This window comes from Anabrus simplex, chromosome 2 (assembly GCF_040414725.1).
Source record: "Anabrus simplex isolate iqAnaSimp1 chromosome 2, ASM4041472v1, whole genome shotgun sequence".
NCBI lineage: Eukaryota > Metazoa > Arthropoda > Insecta > Orthoptera > Tettigoniidae > Anabrus > Anabrus simplex.
The window spans coordinates 136,671,839-136,693,126 of NC_090266.1; the positions used below are offsets into that span (position 1 = coordinate 136,671,839).

Here is a 21,288-nt window from a genome sequence, read left to right on the forward strand (position 1 = left end):
CCCAGAATCCGAATGCCTGCTTGCGTCAACTTTGGTTGACGGGGGATTGTCCCCCTGGGGTAATCTCAATTCTACAGTGCGATCCATTCCATGAGCTAAAAGGAATGTTTGTTGGGACAGCTCGGGACTGTCCAATTATACGACTGAGGTTGTTAGCCCCAGAAGATGAAATAAGAGCTTGATGTTCAGCTCAGGCTGGCATTTCCTCCAAACCTCACGCTTCGGTACACAACTTAAAAGATATTTTGTCACAGATGGCAGTGTATCTGATGTATCAGTCACAGAAAAATATCTGGGACAAAGTAACAGGCTTTGATTTATCGACTATCTCTAGTTACAGTGGTCCTTTCTCTTTACAGTGAGGTATTGGACGCTGTCATCGCATCTGTTGCCTAGTACTTATTTTTTAACTTCCGTGTTTCTGTGATGCTTACAGAGCCAAGTATGGTTCTGAAACTGTAGACATGTTCTACATCAAAATATTACTCATTCTCTGAAACTACTCTTATTTCTCTGAAAAAACAGTTTGACTTAATATCTGCTTATAGTATTAAATTCACAATAATGAAACTGGCCGTAAAGGTGTGCAATTATGAGAAGATACAAGGAAAAGTGAAAAAAGTGCAAAAATTATGCTTATTTCCATCAGAGTTGAAATATTTTCATGCCTCTGTCTATCATCATTGAGGGGTATGCTGAGTATTTACACAGGGTGATACAAATAGGGATAACAAACCTTGCCAAAGAAGTGATTTTATTAGAAACACTAAGGCTGGACGAAATTAAAATATGCTCTCCAGTTAACACCAGAAAGACTGTACCAGTCATTTTTACCAGAAAGAATGCTGAACTCATCTACATTTAATGACTTTCAATGAACTACATACAACAATGACCGTTTCCTCAAGAAATCAAAATTATGCCATATATATGGAGTGAATTATTAAAGGTTTTACTGTACCTTAAAGGACCACCCCCAATCATTATAACCAGTGTAATTTTTTCCACTCCACAAACATTCTACGCTGGCGTCGCAGGGGGAGAAGTGATACTCCCACGTGGCGCGTCCCAGGTGGCGGATAGGGGGGTCCTAACCGGCTTGCCGGCGGACTTGAGGGAAATAAAATACCTCTCGCGGACCAAACACAACCCCCTGTGGGTGGGGGATGCAGGCAAAGAATACACCCACGGTATCCCCTGCCTGTCGTAAGAGGCGACTAAAAGGGGCGACCGGGGGATGATTATATTAGAACCATGAAACTCTTTGTGATTATTACCACCACGCGGGGAACACCATAGGTTGCATTTACTTGCACGTAGTGCCACTATGTTAGGTACGCAATAGGTTTGTGATTAGTAGCGACAGTGTGTGAATCAGGAGGTGGGTCCTACAGTACCTGTGATTCGTACCGCTATATGAGCGACACCATGGTTCTGCCTTACCTATGCTCAGTTCCCACTACGTGAGGAATTCCACGGGATAGTACGAGTCCCTGTGGTTAGTCCACTTATTTGAGGAATGCCATAGGTTTGCGTTGCCTGTAAATAGCGCCGCAATGTGCGAAACACCATAGGTCTGTGTTACATGTGCGCGTTACACTACCTGTGAATAGTACCATAATGTGTGGCATACCGCAAGTCTCCGCTACTTTTGATTAGTACCGCAACATTATACATAGCATGGTTCTACTTTCCTAGCAATAAATACCATTATGAGGGGCTAATGACCTGGATTTTGGACCCGTTTCGACTATAAGCATAATCGATTCAGCATTGTCCTATAGAAGCAGTCCTTTGGTCAGTAATACTATCGTTTTGTGCCAGCTTCTCTGCATGTGAGGCACTGTGGGTCATTTCCACTGATCGTTTTAAATTCATATCCGTCCATCCATTCATTGTTCGTTCTCACGCTTTGAATTCAGGTCAGTGGAGGATTTTGGACTTTAAAGTTTTCATTTCATTTCGTCTCATTTCATACCATTAGGGGCCGATGACCTCGATGTTAGGCCCCTTTAAACAACAAACCTCAATCAATTTCATTAGCATTTTCATTTTCCTTATTTTAAAATATTTCAGCTATGTCAATCTTGAAAATGTCCCAAACAGTTATATCATGCTTTGTTTTACACATCACTAAAATACTGAGAGATCCAGATTTTGAAGATGAATTTCATTATGATGATAGAAATGACCCTGATGATCATGGTGCGGTAACTATAGTCACGTCCTAGTTCGTGAACCATAGGCAACGGCTGAGTGGCCTAGTAAGTGATCCTGAGAGTCAGGATACCAGTTTTTACAGAATGGGAGTGGGCATCTCGGACATATTCTGAGTCATGGCCTTCTTAGTGCTCAGGCGGTTGGCTAGGGCTACACAATCCACCGGTGGTCCTAATCTGTTAGAGGAGAGTTCCTCACTTGGACTAGGTGTAAGTAGGGTAGCATCCTGCTTCATGAATTGACCGAGCTCAGAACATTTTAAGCAAGCTTCGGACCTATGGGAGTAATGGTGTCCCACTCCCCTTTGACAGGCGAGGGACTCCTTGGAAACAACTTGGCGAACGAAATGGAATTCAATGGGGAGCTATCAGTATTAATGGGGCTTATGGAAGAAAAGTAGAACTGGCTGAGTCTGCAAAGAGGATACATCAGGGTGTGCTAGGAGTAAGTGATATTCGGGTAAGGGGAGATAATGAGGAAGAGATAGGAGATTATAAAGTGTACTTGACGGGTGTTAGAAAGGAAAGGGCAGAGTCAGGGGTAGGGCTGTTCATCAGGAATACTATTGCACACAACATGGTTTCTGTTAGGCACGCAAACGAGTGAATGATGTGGGTAGATTTGCAGTTAGAGGAATTTGGACGAGAATTGTCTCAGTGTATTCACCATGCGAGAGTGTGGATGAGGATGAAATCGACAAGTTACATCAAGCTTTGAGGGACATCGTACTCAGGGTCAACAGCAAGGAAAGGAAAGTGCTAATGGGCGATTTCAATGTGAGAGTTGGAAATACAACAGAAGGATACAAAAAGGCGATTGGTTAATGTGGAGAAAATATGGAAGTTAATAGGAATGGGAAGCGTCTGCTGGACTTCTGTACTAGTATGGGTTTGGCAGTTACAAATACATTCTTCAAGCATAAGGCTATTCACCGCTACACATAGGAGGATAGGGGTATCAGATCCATTATAGACTATATCTTAACTGACTTCGAATTCAGGAAATCTGTTAGGAATGTACGGGTTTTTGGGGGATTTTTCGATGAAACAGACCACTATCTGATCTCTAGTGATCTAAGTATCTCTAGGCCTAGGATAGAGAAAGTGAAATCTGTCTGCATACGAATAAGGGTAGAAAATTTCAGGGACGAGGAGATTAGAACTACATGAATATGATTAGTGAGAAGTTACGAACAGTGGACAGTGAGCAGGTTCAGGATATAGAAAGAGAATAGGTGGCATACAGGGATGCTGTAGTAGAAACAGTAAGGGAATGCCTAAGATAAACTGTGTGTAAAGATGGGGAAAAAGCAAACTTCTTGGTGGAATGATGAAGTGAGAGCAGCTTGTAAACATAAAAAGAAGTCTTATCAGAAATGGCTCCAAACAAGGGCTGCTGCAGACAGGGCATTGTACATTGATGACAGAAACAGAGCGAAACAAATAGTTGTTGAATCCAAAGAGAAGTCATAGGAAGATTTTGGTAATAACCTGGAAAGGCTAGGTCATGCAGCAGAAAAACCTTTCTGGACAGTAATAAAGAATCTTAGGAAGGGAGGGAAAAAAGAAATGAACAGTGTTTTGGGTAATTCAGGTGAACTCATAATAGATCCCACGGAATCGCTGGTCAGGTGGGGGGAATATTTTGAAAATCTTCTCAACGCAAAAGGAAATTTTCCTGGTGGTGTCGTGAACAACGGAGCGCATGGGAAGGAGGAAAATGATGGTGAAATTATGCCTGAGGAAGTGGAAAGGATGGTAAATAAACTCCATTGTCTTAAAGCAGCAGGAATAGATGAAATTAGACCTGAAATGGTGAAGTATAGTGGGAAGGCAGGGATAAAATGGCTTCATATAATATTAGCATGGAGTGGACAAAAGCAGTAATTTCACTTATCTATAAGCAAGAGAACTGGAAGGATTGCAACAACTATCGAGGTATCTCATTGATTAGTATACCAGGCAAAGAATTCACTGGCATTTTTTGAAGGGAGGGTGCGATCAGTGGTTGAGAGGAAGTTGGATGAAAACCAGTGTGCTTTCAGACCACAGAAGGGCTTTCAGGATCAAATTTTCAGTATGTGCCAGGTAATTGAAAAATGCTACGAGAGGAATAGCCAGTTGTGTTTGTTTCGTAGACCTAGAGAACGCATATGATAGGATACCGAGGGGAAAAGATGTTCACGATACTTGGGGACTATGGGATCAAGGGTAGTTTATTAAAATCAATCAAAGGCATTTATGTTGACAATTGGGCTTCAGTGAGATTGTAGAATGAGTTCTTGGTTCACGGTGCTTACAGAGGTTAGACAAGGCTGTAATCTTTCACCTTTGTTGTTCGTAGTTTACATGGATTATCTGCTGAAAGGTATAAAGTGGCAGGGAGGGATTCGGTTAGGTGGAAATGTAGTAAGCACTCTGGCCTATGCTGATGACTTGGTCTTAATGGCAGATTGTGCCAAAAGCCTGCAGTCTAATGTCTTGGAACTTGAAAATAGGTGCAATGAGTATGGTATGAAAATTAGCCTTTCAAAGACTAAATTGATGTCAGTAGATAAGAAAGTCAACAGAATTGAATGTCAGATTGGTGATACAAAGCTGGAACAGGTAGATAATTTCAAGTATTTAGGAGATGTGTTCTCCCAGGATGGTAATATACAGTATTGTTACGTTGAATCAAGTGGAGTAAAGCTAATGCAGTGAGCTGGCAGTTGTGATCAACAGTATTCTGTAAGAAGGAAATCAGCTCCCGGACTAAACTATCTTTACATCCGTCTGTTTTCAGACCAACTTTACGGGAGCGAAAGCTGGGTGGACTCAGGAAATCTTATTCGTAAGTTGGAAGTAAGACATGAAAGTAGCGAGAATGATTGCTGGTACAAACAGGTGGGAACAATGGCAGGAGGATACTCAGAATGAGGAGATAAAGACTAAGTTAGGAATGAACTCGTGGATGAAGCTGTTCGCATAAACCAGCTTCGGTGGTGGGGTTATGTGAGGCGAATGGAGGAGGATAGGTTACCTAGGAGAATAATGATGTCTGTTATGGAGGGTAAGGGAAGTAGAGGGAGACAAAGACTACTACATGGTTCCTAATGATTTAAAGATAAGAGACATAGAACTAAATGAGGCCACAACACTAGTTGCAAATAGAGTATTGTGGCGACGTTTAGTAAATTCCCAGAGGCTTGCAGACTGAACGCTGAAAGGCGTAACGATCTATAATGGTGATGTATATATGTATGTAAAATTCATGCCAGAGGACAGGAAGTAAGAAAAACTTTCTCTGAGATTATCCACAATGGTGTTCAGTGAATAAAGGTAATATAGCTCCAAATTTCTTTATATTTTAAAAACAAACTTATCGAAGTAATAGATGCTCATTGTAAACTTTTGGCTTAATTACTGAATAAAAAAGAAGCTTAAATAATGTAAACTTGTAAATGAACATGTACTTTATTTCTAATGAGCAAAATTAATAATAATCATTTTTTCAGGAAAAAAATATCTTTAAATAATGGAAACTTTTAATAGCTTAAAAGTAGCAGTTACTAAAATGTTCTCTAATGGTTTGTCACATTTTAAAACATGTAGTACCGGGCGAGTTGGCCGTGTGCGTAGAGGCGCGCGGCTGTGAGCTTGCATCCGGGAGATAGTAGGTTCGAATCCCACTGTCGGCAGCCCTGAAGATGGTTTTCCGTGGTTTCCCATTTTCACACCAGGCAAATGCTGGGGCTGTACCTTAATTCCTTAATTAAGGCCACGGCCGCTTCCTTCCAACTCCTAGACCTTTCCTATCCCATCGTCGCCATAAGACCTATCTGTGTCGGTGCGACGTAAAGCCCCTAGCAAAAAAAAAAAAAAAACATGTAGTTGTTCCTTCAATATTAATATCATGAATTGCAGTTCTTTCCTTAATTTATCTCAGTTTTTCTTGGAAATATTTCCCTTTTATTCTGGTTGTGTTGAGCTGTTCCAGTAACACTTATAGTTGTAGTTCTGCATTCGTCAAACCCTTTGTTTTGTTAGATTCATACTTATCTAACATTTTTTTCTTTGGAAGGTAGTGCAAGAATAATTTCAGATTGAATAGGCTTGTCTCGTACTGTAATAAACAACGAACTTGCCATTTTCTGTTGATTGGTGCCTGCGATGCTACAAACCTTGGCCCCTGTGAAAGAAAAAATACTCAAATGTTAATTTTTAGTTAAGCATTGTACCGTGTTGCTGTAACAAATAATCTTTCTTAAGAATTCACAAGGAAATTAAACTATTATCACTCCAAACATTTTAATTTCCATATTTCCCAAACTGTGGACTTGAACATGGTTAATGAGATAAGACTGTATTGTTTCCCTTTCCTTGTTATGTGTGCACGTACTGGTACATACAGACATAGACCTAAGTATTCGTACAGTTAGTAAGGAGCAACCAAAGCTTTCATTTGTGGAATTATCAGCATAAACGAATATAAACACTTCAAAGATAGCTTATCACCTGAAAGTATGGACAGGGTAATGACAATTTTAATTTTCTTCAAACAATTTTTTTTTTTTCTCGTCTCAATACGAGTTTTAAACCAGACAAAAGTATTTGTACACTCAGGTAACATTAACCTTCTCCAGTGAGAAATAACGGTGAATCACTTCCCTCTGTCTCTTGCTTATACTTTGCACCAAATTTCCGCTTGTCTCTGCTCCTATAGCATGCCATTCCTTCAAAAGCAATTCTTTTTGCTGAGATTTGCTAGAGATGTGGTGTGTTCGTACTCTTTTTTTTCCAGTTCACTCCAGAGATGCTCAATAGGATTGAGGTCGGGCAATTGTGCAGAGGTTTTCAGATTGTGGACATATTATAAAGGACCCATAGTCGGACAGTCTCTGCTGTGTGCTTGAGATCGTCGTTCTGGATCTAGCAATAGTTTCCCGGACCCAGTTCCTCTACACTCTTCTTCAAATTTTCTTCGAGAATATGTAAATAAGCAAATCTGCCCATTGAAACTAATGCCAATTGAAACTAATTCTTCGATACCAGACATGGTCATACGCTCCCAGACCATAACACCAACTCAACCATGCTTCACAGTAGCTTGAGATGCTGGATGTCAAGAGCAGTATTAGGCCTTGTCCAAACCAAAACACGGCCATCGTTATGGAACAGGTTGAATTTACTTTCGTCCGGAAAAACGACTCTGTTCCAGGAAGTGAGGTCCTTTCCCACATAAGCTTTTGTGAACTCTAATCTGCTCTTCTGATACTCTTTGCTTACCGTATAATCTCGAGTACCACTCGCACTGTTTTTTCGGAAATATCGCTTCCAAAATTGGGTGCGGGTCTTATTTAAAATTTTGGGAAACTTGTCTTTTCAAATGCGCGTAAATCGGGCATCACCGCTGGCGCTGCTTGCCAACAATGCTCTCTCCGCTGTCAGTATACGCTACTTCTGCGCTTGGCGTCAGTATCACGCACGTTCTCAGAGTATTAACATGAATTCCACGAAGCGTGTGCGATATTTTACTGCGAGTGAGAAACTGCAAGTAGTTCGGGAAGCCGAAATTATTGGAAATCGTGCCGCCGGTAGGAAATACTATATTGACGAGTCGTGTATTCGCAATTGAAGAAAGAAAAACAACGTGCTATTAACATGTAGTGGTGATCGTAGAGCTTTTCGTGGACTGAGTGTACAATTTCCAGAAATTGAAAGAAAACTTTATAAATATGTGACAGAAAGACGGGAATTGGGATATGGTGTGTCAACCGAAATATCAGCTAAAGGCATTATAGATAGCAACGGAACTTTCAACGGAAGGGTTTAAGGCAACCCGAGGATGGGTTTGTAATTTTTATAAAAGAAATGGGTTGAGCGTACGAAGGTGTACCTCAATTTCACAGCGTCTTCCTGGTGCCTACGATGAGAAATTGTTGTTTCAGTGTCACATAATTAAGTTGCGGAAGGAAAATGCATACGGTATTTGCTTTCCCAAATTGGCAATGCAGAACGGACGCCAGTCTACTTTGAAATGCCAGTGGGCAGGACTGAATGTTAAGGGTGCGAAAAATGTTACCATTAGAACAGGTGGTAATGAAAAACAACGGTATACAGGAATGTTGTGTATTCTCTCCAACGGAACAACATTCCCCCCGTACATTGTTGTCAAGCGAAAGACAATTCCTAAAAATCTACCCGCTGGTGTTATTGTCAGATCTCAGAACTCTGGCTGGATGGACAGTTCACTTGTAGAAGACTGGGTAAAGTGTGTCTGGCAACATCGCCCTGGTGCATTATTGGGACAAAAGAGCTTACTTGTTCTTAACAGTTACCGTGGCCACGCAACAGACGCTGTGAAGAAACATATCAAGGATGGGAAAACCGACCTAGCAGTCATTCCGGGCGGGATGATGTCTATGCTACAGCCGCTGGATGTCTGCGTGAACCGTCCATTTAAAGCAGCCTTGAAACAGCACTGTACAGAATGGATGGCGGCTGATAATCACACACTGACTCCAACTGGTCTTATTCAGCGCCTGGAAGTTCAGCTGCTGTGTTCGTGGAGTTTGACGGCATGGAATCGTAAATAATCGTAAATAATTTTGACATCACTTTTAAAAAAAACATTTTTTTTCAAAATAAGGGTGCGGGTCTTATTCGGTGGCGGGTGTATTTGATTTTATACGGTATTTAGGGATTCTTTTTGGGTGCTCTAGCTCTTAAAAATCTTTAAAATGCCGCCTGTTTGTGAGAATTGGGGTGGAGTGACTCGTTTTTAATCTTTATTGGAGTAAATGTCGGTTTTCTTTAAATCTGGAAATCAAATTTATTTCCTGCTCTCTTTACATTTATATCTAGAAAACTTAGCATTTTTGAGTTTGGTTTATAGAGCTCTAAAAATTCCACTAACAAGTAAGAGTTTAGAGAAAGAACTTAATTTCATAAAGGACCTGGCACTCAATAACGGTTATAAAATAGAGATGGTTAACACGATCATTAATAAGGTGAAAATAAAATTGGCGACAAGTCTCACATCAGATAAAAATAAGAAATCTAAATTTGCAACTTTTACTAACCCAGCCATATTCCAAGTCACTAATACTATCAAAAAACGAGATATTAACATTGCCTTCAAAACCCAAAACACGAACCGAAATATTTTCTTCAACCACAATAAAGTTATTATAAATAGTAATCAATATCAAGGATCTGGAATATATAGGCTTACGTGTGCAGAATGCAATTTTTCGTATGTTGGCCAAACTGGCCGAAGCTTTATGATAAGATATCTCAAACATGTAAATGCAGCCAAACACAAACATTGTGCAATGGCAGCACACATGCTAGAAACTAGACACAGTTTTACAACTATTGAAAGGGATTTAAGAATTTTAAGAAGAGTAGAAAAAGGAAAAGAAATGACAGAATTAGAAAACATGTACATTCATTTAGATCAGCAATACAACAAAAATAAAAACCTAAATGACAAAATTGAAATAACGAACCCCATCTTAGTACAATTACCGGAACTAATACAAATGCTTAAATCTGATATAAATTCTATAAACATTTTAATCCGACAAAAGTTAATAGCTTATTGATGCAAACAAACTCAACTCCTCCCCTTACTTCTCCTAGGCAGTCCCCTCCACAATCCATTGCCGCTATCAATGCACTGCCTACCTTCACTTCCCCTTCCCACTCCCTGCGAAAACGTTATCTCATCCACACTCACTCATATAATACAAGGAGTGCAAACAGAACAAGTAGTTCTCAAGAGATTAGGAGTAACACTAGACAATTACGCAGCAGAAAGAAAATTAAGTGACAATTCTTTCGATAAGAAGTTTATACAGAATTATAATCAAAACCATAAACATATTTTTTAATCTTTCATTACAGATATACCAACAAGCCTAGTTTGGAACATACGAGAACAATTCAAATTTTAAGTCACATTAGGAAGTGTTTATTCACCAACAAGTTTGTTCATGAACAATATTCTCGTATTGAAAACATAAAATTAATGCCAATACATTTGTACAAATGTTACTCCAGCAACATCGAGAATAAGTTAAATATTTATAACACAGGCAATTATCAACTGTAGAAAATTGTTAATATAGTTAACGAAGTTTCAACAACAATCATACAAGTCAAGCAACATTGAATCAATACAATTAGTCAGATCTCAAAAGGTTTTATAAAATTTAAAGGATGTTCACCAGATGAGTTTCGTCAATAAAATGTTCAGACTTAGATAGATTTTAGACAAATATCTTTTAACTTAAAAACATAATTTTATTGTTATATGACTTGTAAAATATTATAAGATTTGTCAGTCAGGTTTACAAGCATAATCTTAATCCAATAGAATAGATTCATGATCTTATATAACCTTAAGTAAATAATAATTGGCTGATGATGCTCACGAAAAAGGAGCGAAACATGTACCATATCAACAACTTAATAAATATGTAAGTTTTTATTACGTTTTTATTGTATTGAATAAGTGGTAATTAACAAAATAAGAATTTATATCACATCAAGGGACTGTCCGAGAATTATCTGAGAGCTTGGTCTCGTTCATCAAATGGTGTGGCACATAGTGACGAAATGTCTTACTATGTGGTAAATTGCATCCCATTGGGTTCCACATCAACTCACTGATATGAAAAATGGCACCGGTATGGACTGGCTGGCATTCACCTGGATAAATACTGCAATGAAGGAGACACATTTCTGCAGCGTATTGTCACCATTGATGAGATGTTGGCACGAACCTACAAGCCTACATTAAAGCATCAATCGAATGAATGGCGTCACCCAGGTTCACCTCGTCCACAAAAATTTCGACAGGAACCCAGTAAGGTGAAGCTTATGCTGATTGTGCCATACGACTCCGAGGGTGTTATTCTTACGGATGCTGTGCCTGAAGGACAGTCAACAATGACTACTATTGCTGATTTCTGGAGCAACATCTGCGTCCGGCTATGTGGCACAAATGCCCATGTTTATTGGTAGATGATCTCCCTATCGTGTTGCACGACAATGCACATTGTTATGTTGCACACAATGTCAAGCTCTTATTGCAATGGTGGCATTGGGGAGGTCTTGGAACACCCTCTGTGCTCACCAGGTATGAGTTCATATGACTTCGACCTGTTTCCTAACTTGAAGGAACCCTTCCGAGGCTGCAGATTTCCTGGCATGGCATCTGTACTCCACGCAGTAGGACACTGTTATCAACAGAGAACGCCTTGCCAGTTGTCCCCACTGGCTTCCCGACATTTGGCAAAAGGTAGTGGACTTTGTGGGTGACTACATTGAAGGAATGTAATGCAGTTGTACTTGTTAGTTGATTAAATATTGCATTGTATTAATATTATCACTACTTTATAGGTATACTACAATTTATTATGCTTTTAAGCAGAGAAATTTGAAGGGAAACTCAGTTTCTGGATAGACAGGTATTATAATTGAACTGAATCTATTTGTTTAATTACTCAGGCTTGGGGAGGCCAGCTTGCCAAAATTGTTGATCCACAAATCCTTTATATGCTGGTAAGTCTATTTGAGAACATTCAGATACCATTGGACTGAGCTTGTATTGAACCTGCCAGATTGGGCTGAGAAAGCCAGTGCTCTAATGCCTGAGCCACTCTGTCCAGCTTATTTCCATAGTCCATGTTGATATTGTATGCATCACAGTAAATTATTTAGCAAGTTGATGTTAAATGGCACATTTTTGTCTGTTTGAACAAGATCCCTTGCTGAATGATGGAGTGTTTTGAACATTGATACCAAACTGACAAGCTGGAAATTATTTAAAAATTATCTGCGGAAAGTACTGAGGATGACGAGGACCTTCATAGTAACATTCTGCGGTCCATAGGAGAGAATTATATTCCATAATAGTAATGACCTCGGTTACTCTGTACAGCCATTTTAATTTGACGTCATTTAGGGTGCCTCTGTGTCAGTTTTGATGCTCTATTTTACTCTACCAGATGGCAGAGAAACTAATCTCCTGGGTGATCAGTGTGTCTCAAACCTTTTGTGTCATATTGAAACAGGTGATAGTGGGTCCGCAATTGATTATTTTGAGATAGGGAACCAATGGCCATAAATGCATATTTAGCGTGTTATGGGCATACAGAGCATACACCACATAACAACGTAGCTCATAGTAATTGTTCAAAATGATGACCGGCTGACTCAGTGCATGCATGGCAACGGCGCATGAAGTTCTGCTGAACCCTCTCAAAGATTCCTGGTGTCTGTTGTACCAGAAGACAAGCAGCTTGGACCTTAGCAAGCAAGTCTTCATCTGTTTCTACAGTGGTTTCATGCACAAATGACTTGACATAACCCCAAGAGGAAAACACCCAGAGGTGTGAGATCTGGCGGTCGTGCTGGCCATGGGACAAGACCTCCCCTTCCAATCCAACGATGAGGGTACGTGTTGTTCAGCTGCTCGCAGACATTAACATCGAAGTGGGCTGGTGCATTGTCGTGTTGAAACCACATCCTTTCACGGACAACAAGGGGTACAGTCTCCAGGAACTGTGGCAGCACATCTCGCAGGAACACCAGGTAACGTGGACCAGTCAAATGGGGAGGAAGCAAATAACTTCCGATTAGGTAATCTTGGACAATGCCCGCCCATATGTTGATGGAGAATAGTTGCTGGTGGTCACTGGTGTGGGTGGTGTGGAGATTGTCCTCACTCCAGACATAGCTGTTGCAGCTGTTGAAATCATCATCACTGGTGAATGAGGCCTCTTCCGTGAACTACAAACTGTACAAACTTCGGCACTACAGCACTGCGGTGGATAATCCATTGGCAGAAGTGAATGCTTGGCTAAAAATCCTTGGTCCTAGTGTTTGCACACGTTCTTAATGATAGGGGTGTAATAGCTGTTCCGCCAGTACTCCCCACATTGTATCCTTTGAATTGTGCGTTTCATGGGCAAGTTGATGGGTGCTTATTGCTGGGTGTTCAGCCACACGATCCAACACCATCTCCTCAATGTCTGGTGCACGGACATGTCTTTGGCGGGAACGTTGGCCGGCTCTCTGTGGCATGAACGACTCTCGTAAGTTGGTATCAGCAGAAATAAACTTCTTCCAATTAGGATGACACCTGTTGGGAAAGCGTTCTCTGTATATTCATGCTGCTTTACGGGCACTACATTCTGCCGCACCTTACATTAAATGCATGCCTGCCAACTTTTGTGACAAGTAACGTTCCATCTTTGACTACGCGTCATGCACTGTACACAGTAACACACCTTACGATGGACACATCACAAGGTGTCTGATGCAATGGACAACTGACACCATGGATAGTGGTGTGTGTGTGTGTGTGTGTGCGCGGTACATGTTAATGGGCCGGTGCGATGCATGCGGTCATCAAATGATACTCATGCTATGAGCTAAGCTGTGTACCGTAAGTCTCTTTGGTGGTCAGGGGTGTACGCTGTTTATCACCCGCTGCCTATTCCAGTGTACAACAGACACCCGGATCTTTGTAAGAGTGCGGCAGAACTGCTTGCGCCGTTGCAATACATGCATTGAGACTGGCGGTCATCACTTTGAACAGTTATTATGAGCTATGTTGTTGTTATGCTGTGTATGTCCATAACACAATAAATATGCATTTCGGACCATTGGTTCCCTATTTCAATATAATCGGTTGTGGACCCACTATCACCTGTTTCAATTTGACCCAAAAGGTTTGAGACACCCTTTATAACTGAGTGTTAATTAATTTTCTCAGATAATGTGTCACCAGAGATCTTGGGCATGCCAACATCCTATGACATGGAGTGCTGAGTGGACTTTTCTGACTACTTCGATCAGGTTTGAACCTGCCGTTTTGCAATCTGGAGGCCCACACTACCACTGATCCACAGGGGGAACTATTATAGTTAAGACTAGATGTACAGAATTTTCATTGAAGTGAGGAAGCATTATAAGCATAGATGATGGGAGTCTCTCAGAAAGTAATACCAGGGCTTGCTCATGACATTGTTACAAGGATTTGGAAGAGTGTGTGCAAGTCTCTCCTGACACAGAGCATCACGAGTGTTACATCTAACTGTTCACTGATGAACTAGCACATGGAGTTCTAGCCACCAAGGAACAAGGTTTTTACTAGTACTTTTTAACATAAAACAGCTTCATCTTACTTTCAGGCGAATACGATGAATCCTGTGTACATTCCTGTATTATTCCTTCCTAGCTTTCTGATTTGATTATATATTTTCCTGTACATTGTTCCCTTTCCATTATATGCATCAAGTGTTTAAAGGTGGTTAATATGCAGACGTGCCAACTCTCCCGATTTAAGCAGGAGACTCCCGATTTTTCATTCTTTCCGATCTCTCGATCGCCCCGATCCCCCGATTTTCAGAGGAGTTTCAGTAATTTTTGTATTATTTTAGACCCCCTTTGGGTTTCCTCTTTCTGTCGATATGTCTGAGTATGGCTGGTCGATTGTAGTTCTAATAATCGCAACCGGATGGCAGTATGGGGCACGGTGGCCAGCCATGTGCTCCTCTTTGGTCCATAATACACTCAAATACTCAGATAGCTTAATAATAGGAAGTGGAAGTCGCAAGTGAGTAACCTAACCTCAAAAGTGGCACACCATAGACGTCTACCCGGGTCAGGACCTGCATAAGTGCTCGTGTTATGTCACACATTAGTGCTTCTATTTGTTTTGGTTAAAATGTCAAAAAAGAAATGATGCAGTGATTAAAAGCGCTTATAGGGAAGAGTTTGTGTTTCAATGAATCCAGGAAGGGACCAACATTCACATTCTGTGCTATATGTAGGTGTGGTTTTTTTTCAGTTGTGCATGGCAGGAAGTCCAATATAATCAAACATATGCAAACAAACAAAAAAAAAACAACAAAAAAAAAACATAAGGAGAGTGTTCAGTGTGTAGAAAGAAACCAGAAACTGAACATATCATGTAAAAACCAAGATGTAAATCCTGTGATGAATGCAGAGGCTTTATTTACGTCATTCATCGTAGAACAACCTGCCTGTAAATTGTGCTGACCATGCGGGGCCTTTGTTTCACAAAATGTATCCTGATTCAGAAATCGCTAAACGATATGGGTGTGCTTGAACGAAAACAGCGGCTGTCATTACAGAAATGTGCATGGAAGAAAGGACGAAAATTGTATCACATTTGCAGGTGAATGCATTTTATGTTGCTACTGATGATGGTAGCAAAAAGTGACTTGAAAATATATCCTATGGTTGTTAATTTTTTTTAAGGCCTGAACTCAATGAAATTGAGTTGTCCACTCTCTGGGCCTAATTTAGAAGTGGATGCTACTGGAGCTAACATTGCCAATCTTTCTCTCTCAACTTTTCAGGAATTCTGCATTCCATTAAAAAGCTGTCTAACTCTTGGTGCTGATAATGCTCCAGTAATGGTAGGATTAAAGAATGGTGTGGCAGGATGTTTGAAGCGGGAAAATAGTAACATATTCATCGTGGGCTGTTCTTGTCACCTAATTAATCTTGCTGCAGAGAAGGGTGCGACATGCTTGCCTGTAAATGTAGATGAAAGTATAATTGATGAATTTTTTTTATCCCCCTGCGGGTGGGGGACACAGGCGAAGAATACACCCGCGGTATCCCCTGCCTGTCATAAGAGGCGACTAAAAGGAGCGACCAAGGGATGATTGAATTAGAACCATGAAACTACTTTTGATTCGTACCATCATGCGGGGAACACCATGGGTTGCCTGTACTTGCGAGTAGTACCACTAAATAGGTACGAAATAGGTTTTTGATTTAGTAGCAGTAAAGAGGCTGGCCTTGGGGATTTCCAGTACCCTTGCGTCGTACCCATGTGAGCAACACCGCGGGTCTGGGCGTAGCCTGTGTGTTGTACTGCTATATGAGCGACACCGTCGGTCTGCGTTGACTGTGATTGGTGGCCACAATGTGAAGAACACCACGGGAATACCGGCGCCCGTGATTGGTACACCTAGGTAAGGAAACTCATCGGTATACGTTGGCTGTGAGTGGCGCCATTTTTTGAGAAACACCATAGGTCTGCGTTCCCTGTACGATGTACAATACTCGTGAGTAGTACCATCTTGCGTGGAACGCCGTGAGTCTTCGCTACTTTTGATTAGTACCCCAACATGACAAATACCATGGTTCTACTTTACTCGCGACATGTACCATTCTGTGGGGCCTTAGACATGGATTTTGCACCCCTTTTGACATCAAGCACCATTGTGCTTTATAATTGGTCCCTTGGTCAGTAATACTATTATTTACGATCTTTTTTTTTAGTCTGATCCACTGTATTTTTTTTTTTTTTTGTTGGGTTCATGTCCATCCATTCATTCTTCATGACCTTTTTTATTTTATTTTGGTCATTGGATGAATTTGAACTTTTCGTTATTTCATTTTGTATCATTAGGGGCCGATGACCTCGATGTTAGGCCCCTTTAAACAACGAGCATCAGCATCATCATCATCATCAATTTTTTTTATTTGGAAAGGAGAGCAAAGAGGAAAGAAAAGCTCAGACAGTCTCAGACTTTACACAACAGAGAGATCAGGAAAATTCTGAAGCATGTGTCTACTCGATGGTTATCACTAAGAAGGTGTTTAGATAGGATTTTGCTGCAATGGGACCTTGTGGTTACTTTATTCAGGAGCGAAAATGTGAGTAAGGATTCTCAGATGGGAACTTTAAAGACTTACAAAATTCCTAAGCACAGATGTGTGATGTTTGTGAAGCATTGTCAAAAAATTTCACCACACACCTCAGTTAAAAGGAAAACCCAGTCATCAGTTTCACCCAAAAAAAATGAAACTACTGATGAAACTAAGAGCCATTCTTTGTCATATGAAGAACGACTGTTCATGTTCCTTTCATCAAATTTACATAAATCTTTCTGCCTTTCAAGTTTTATGGATATCTTTGAGGATCCAGACGTAGTTTTTCAATCAAATATGCCGCACATCCACTTACTGAAGTCTGTTTTGGAGGAACTATTGAAGAATGTGATGGCAAAGTTTGCTCCTCCTCTCTCCTTATGTAGATTATCATACTCCAGCAAATCAAAAGTATGATTATGATCTGATGATAGGGAACTCTGTGTTTGTTTTGGTGAACGCTTTGAAGTCTGAGGAAAAGTGCATATTCTTTATGTCTGTTAGAAAGTGTTTCTCTTCATCATGTAACTACATGGTATACAAATTTCCGTTCAAAGATGGTTTTAATTAATGCAAAAGTTTCAAATATTTCTGTTATAAGTAAGGGATAATTTTCTAACCTTAGATTTTTCATTAACAAGTTTCTGAACATTCTGACTAGTGAAACAGAACATTTAGATAAAGAAACTGATATTCTGCACTCCCAGTTCTGTATCATTCAGCTCGAGGAAACAGACCTGGCAAAAGGAACAATTGATATTCAGTGGGCATTGGTAGGTCAGATGAAATCAGCTGATGTACTTAAATATGACGGACTCTAAGGTGATACTTGCTATTTTATCGATTCCACTTAGCAATGCAGAATGTGAAAGGATTTTTAGCAGAGTCACAAAGACAAAAAACACAGTTCAGATACTTGCTCTCAGAACAGACTTTGGAGAAACTTTTTAATTTAAAATCGGTTCAGCAAGGCAAGTGTTTTCAGCAAAAATTTAGTTCAGAGTTTCTGAAGATGGCTAGGTCAGCTACGGGTGTGTTGAACAACAATTATTCATAATGTGTTCAGCAAGTTTAAGGATGAGAAGTTATGTGTTCCTAAAGTTCAGATATGTCCAGTATGTAGTATTCACATATAAATATATATATACAGTATATATGTAAGTCAAATAATTTGTTAATGTATTGAATTATAATGAATTGGTACATGTTCTGCCATCAGTGATGTTGTAATATGTCGTGATTTGCTACCAAATTTTTCCTGATTTTTTTTTTTTTTTTTTTTTTTTTTTTTTTTTTTTTTTTTTTTGAAAGTTGGCTTGTCTGATATGGATTGTAAATCTAAATTTGCAGGAATTTGGAATATTTCTCAGTGTGATGATAATTTATGATGAAAGGTATGTCACAAAGTTTCATTTTACCTTAAATTGTTCGCTTTCAGGAGTGTGATTATGTATGTGAATGTCTCGTATTGTAGACCATAAAACCTTAGAACCATTGTGTTGGTTTCATGTCATTGAAACATCTTGGATTTATTGTACAGTATGCCTGCATAGTGCATTTAATTGAATTTTTTTTTTTTTAATTCGGGTATGAAATGCCTTTACCAATTAAAGCAAGACTCATTCTGTCTGCTTTCCTAATTGTCCTAAGTGAAGTAGATTCTGTTTGGATCACGTTGCTGTCAGCTTGCATTCAGGAGAAAGTGGGTTTGAACACCATATAGTCGGCAGCCCTGAAGATGGTATTCCTGTTCTCTCATTCTCACATTAGGTAAAAGTCTGGGGCTGTACCATAATTAAGGCCACACCCACTTCCTTCCTACTCCTAGTCTTTTCCTATCCCATCGTCGCCATAAGACCTGCCTGTGTTGGTGCAACGTAAAGCAGATTTAAAAAAAATCTGTTTGATATTGTTGCTATGAAAATTTTGTCTTACCTTGAAAATTTGTGTGACTTGTATTCATTTTTCAGATAAGATTTTCTTCCATGAACATTCGTATGTGTACATTGTGAAATTCATTAATGGGAAAAAGCAAAAATGGAAGTTTCCTCTGGAGTAATAGCTAATTGACTTCATATCTTCCTCAAAATATGTGGAATTCCAGTCAGTGCATGGAATATTTCTGAAGTGTAAGTCATGTCATTGTGGTTTTATATCCTATATAATTGTAGTTATTTGTTTCATTTCTTTTAGGAATGGACGCTGGCGTTCACAGTGGGTGATAACTTTTACTTCAGGCTTGGCAGAATTGCGTGGGCTGCTCAAAGTTCAGGTTCACTACTATGAAGATGGCAATGTACAACTTGTTAGCTCAAAAGATGTGCGAGAAGAATTAATTATTAGCGTAAGTAAACAGTGGCTGATTGCTCTGTAATGGATTATTTGTGGTTCAGTAGCTTATAATTCTAAGATTTTACACTTTTGCCTCATTTTCTTAATTTTGATCAGACTTCTTTTATAATACTGACTGATAATTAGAATCATCTCTCTTACCGCTAACAAGACCTGCGATATTCCGTGATGGAAACTGCAACATTTGGAGCTCGCTGCTTTTGTTTTACAATCGGCTTACATGTCTATTTCAAAAATTGCAAACATTCTGTGAATTTCCTCTGAAAGAAAAGAAAGATAAGAAAAAAACACCTTCATGAAAAGAATGGTTTTAAATTCAATATGACTGAAAGTAAACAACACACAACATCTCATGAAAGTCCTTGCCAACCTTGTAGTGTGACAACCCTGAAGACTCAGGCTGAGGAATATTCTACAATTTAGGTTTAGCAATATTTGGTTTGATAAAGATCAGCTGGTGGCTGATTCTATTGTAAAATCTCTAAATATTCACACATTGGTCACTGATTTCCTAAATTCAGAGTCAGTTATGTTGAAGTCACAGGTGTGGTATCTGTATCTTCCCAAGTGACAGTGAATTCGTTTTAAGCTTGAAACATTAATTTGTAACAGGTAACTCCTGCCAGCATAGAAATCCAGTATGTTTTTCCTCTCACTTTCCCATTACCTTCTCTTCTATTCTACCTGTTAGATATTAATAGTATCTTTGCTACTGTCCTTGGACACTACATCGTTCATAAAATCTGTTTTTGTAGCGCATGGTGTGTGTGATACACCATAGCTGTTACTGAGACTAGGCCTAAAGCTGTGAAGGCTCATAAGCTGATAGCAGTAAACAACACAATAAATTAAAATGTAGGCACAAGTCACCGAGGGGCATTAAATCTAACTTGGAGTTTATCAACAGTACTGTATTAATTTTACAATGTGCAAGACGCAGGCATTCTGAAAATGCACAAGATGGAGGGGGGTATTACCTAGTCCAAATACAGAGAATCGGCGCAGTGGAAAGAAAAAAGAATCTTAAGCAAAAACTAATAGAACTTGGCCAAAGTAGCTAGAGGTTAAAAGCCGAGGAAGGTAGATGCGCAGAGGGTTGAAGCATAATGACTTGCATAATTTCTGAAGCTTACCTGTATATCTAGCAATCATTAAATATGTACAAAGTCCTTCCAAAGGATGCAGACCTGAAAATAGGTAAGAAAGTTCTTAGAAAAATCATGCCAAGGTTGGCGACAGTAATGATGATAATATTGGTAATAATGAAAGACCATCAGATACAAATTGAAAGATTAGTAACATGATTAAAGAAACTAATCTGATAAAAATACTCTCCCCAAAAGCAATGGTACCACATTGATTAGTTACAATATTAAGTTACGAATTCTGAGAGTAACCAGTCCCCAAATACACAGTTACAGTATAATGAAGAAAACTGTAGAATATTACATGGGAGTAGCTAATTCTCAAAAATCAAAGTAGCAAGAAGAGCCTTAGAACTCAGCATTACATAACAGTCCCATAATACTTAACTAATAACAAAACTCATAGGATAAAACTTCATGGTTTTGATCTGTATTGAATTGTGATCACAATAATAATTATTAAATTAATATCATAATGGTCCACCTTCTTCAATACTATAATATGCAGTATTATTGAATTACATTACTAAACTAGGGACTAGTTTCGGCCTTGACTGGCCATCTTCAGCCTTAATGTAATACATCTAACAACTAAACAAATGTACGAACACACAGTTGACTTGAAAATAAATGTACAAACACATAATAGATATTAAAATCTGGGATGAACTATATGTAAAATTAGAAAAATAAATTAGGCTCTAAATTCTGGACTATGTTCATCATCAAGACTCTTTCTTGCATTAATATTCATAGAATTGTTAGTTCCATCTCTGCTAATTACAATTTCAATTGCAAAACGGGAACTGGTACATGTTGATTCGTAGTCTGATCATAAAGGCTGAAGATGGCCAGCCAAGGTCGAAACTAGTCCCTAGTTTAGT

At 39.4% G+C, this 21,288-nt stretch overlaps 1 protein-coding gene across 1 annotated transcript in view; it reads left to right on the forward strand.

Moving 5' to 3' along the window:
- The window catches only part of LOC136863939 (F-actin-capping protein subunit alpha), a 206,342-nt gene that overhangs the window by 167,578 nt on the left and 17,476 nt on the right, over positions 1–21,288 (forward strand). Inside the window, exon 6 of the mRNA XM_067140387.2 lies at positions 19,101–19,251. Within this exon, the coding sequence (XP_066996488.2) occupies positions 19,101–19,251 (151 nt within the window). The remainder of the gene's footprint in view (positions 1–19,100; positions 19,252–21,288) is intronic.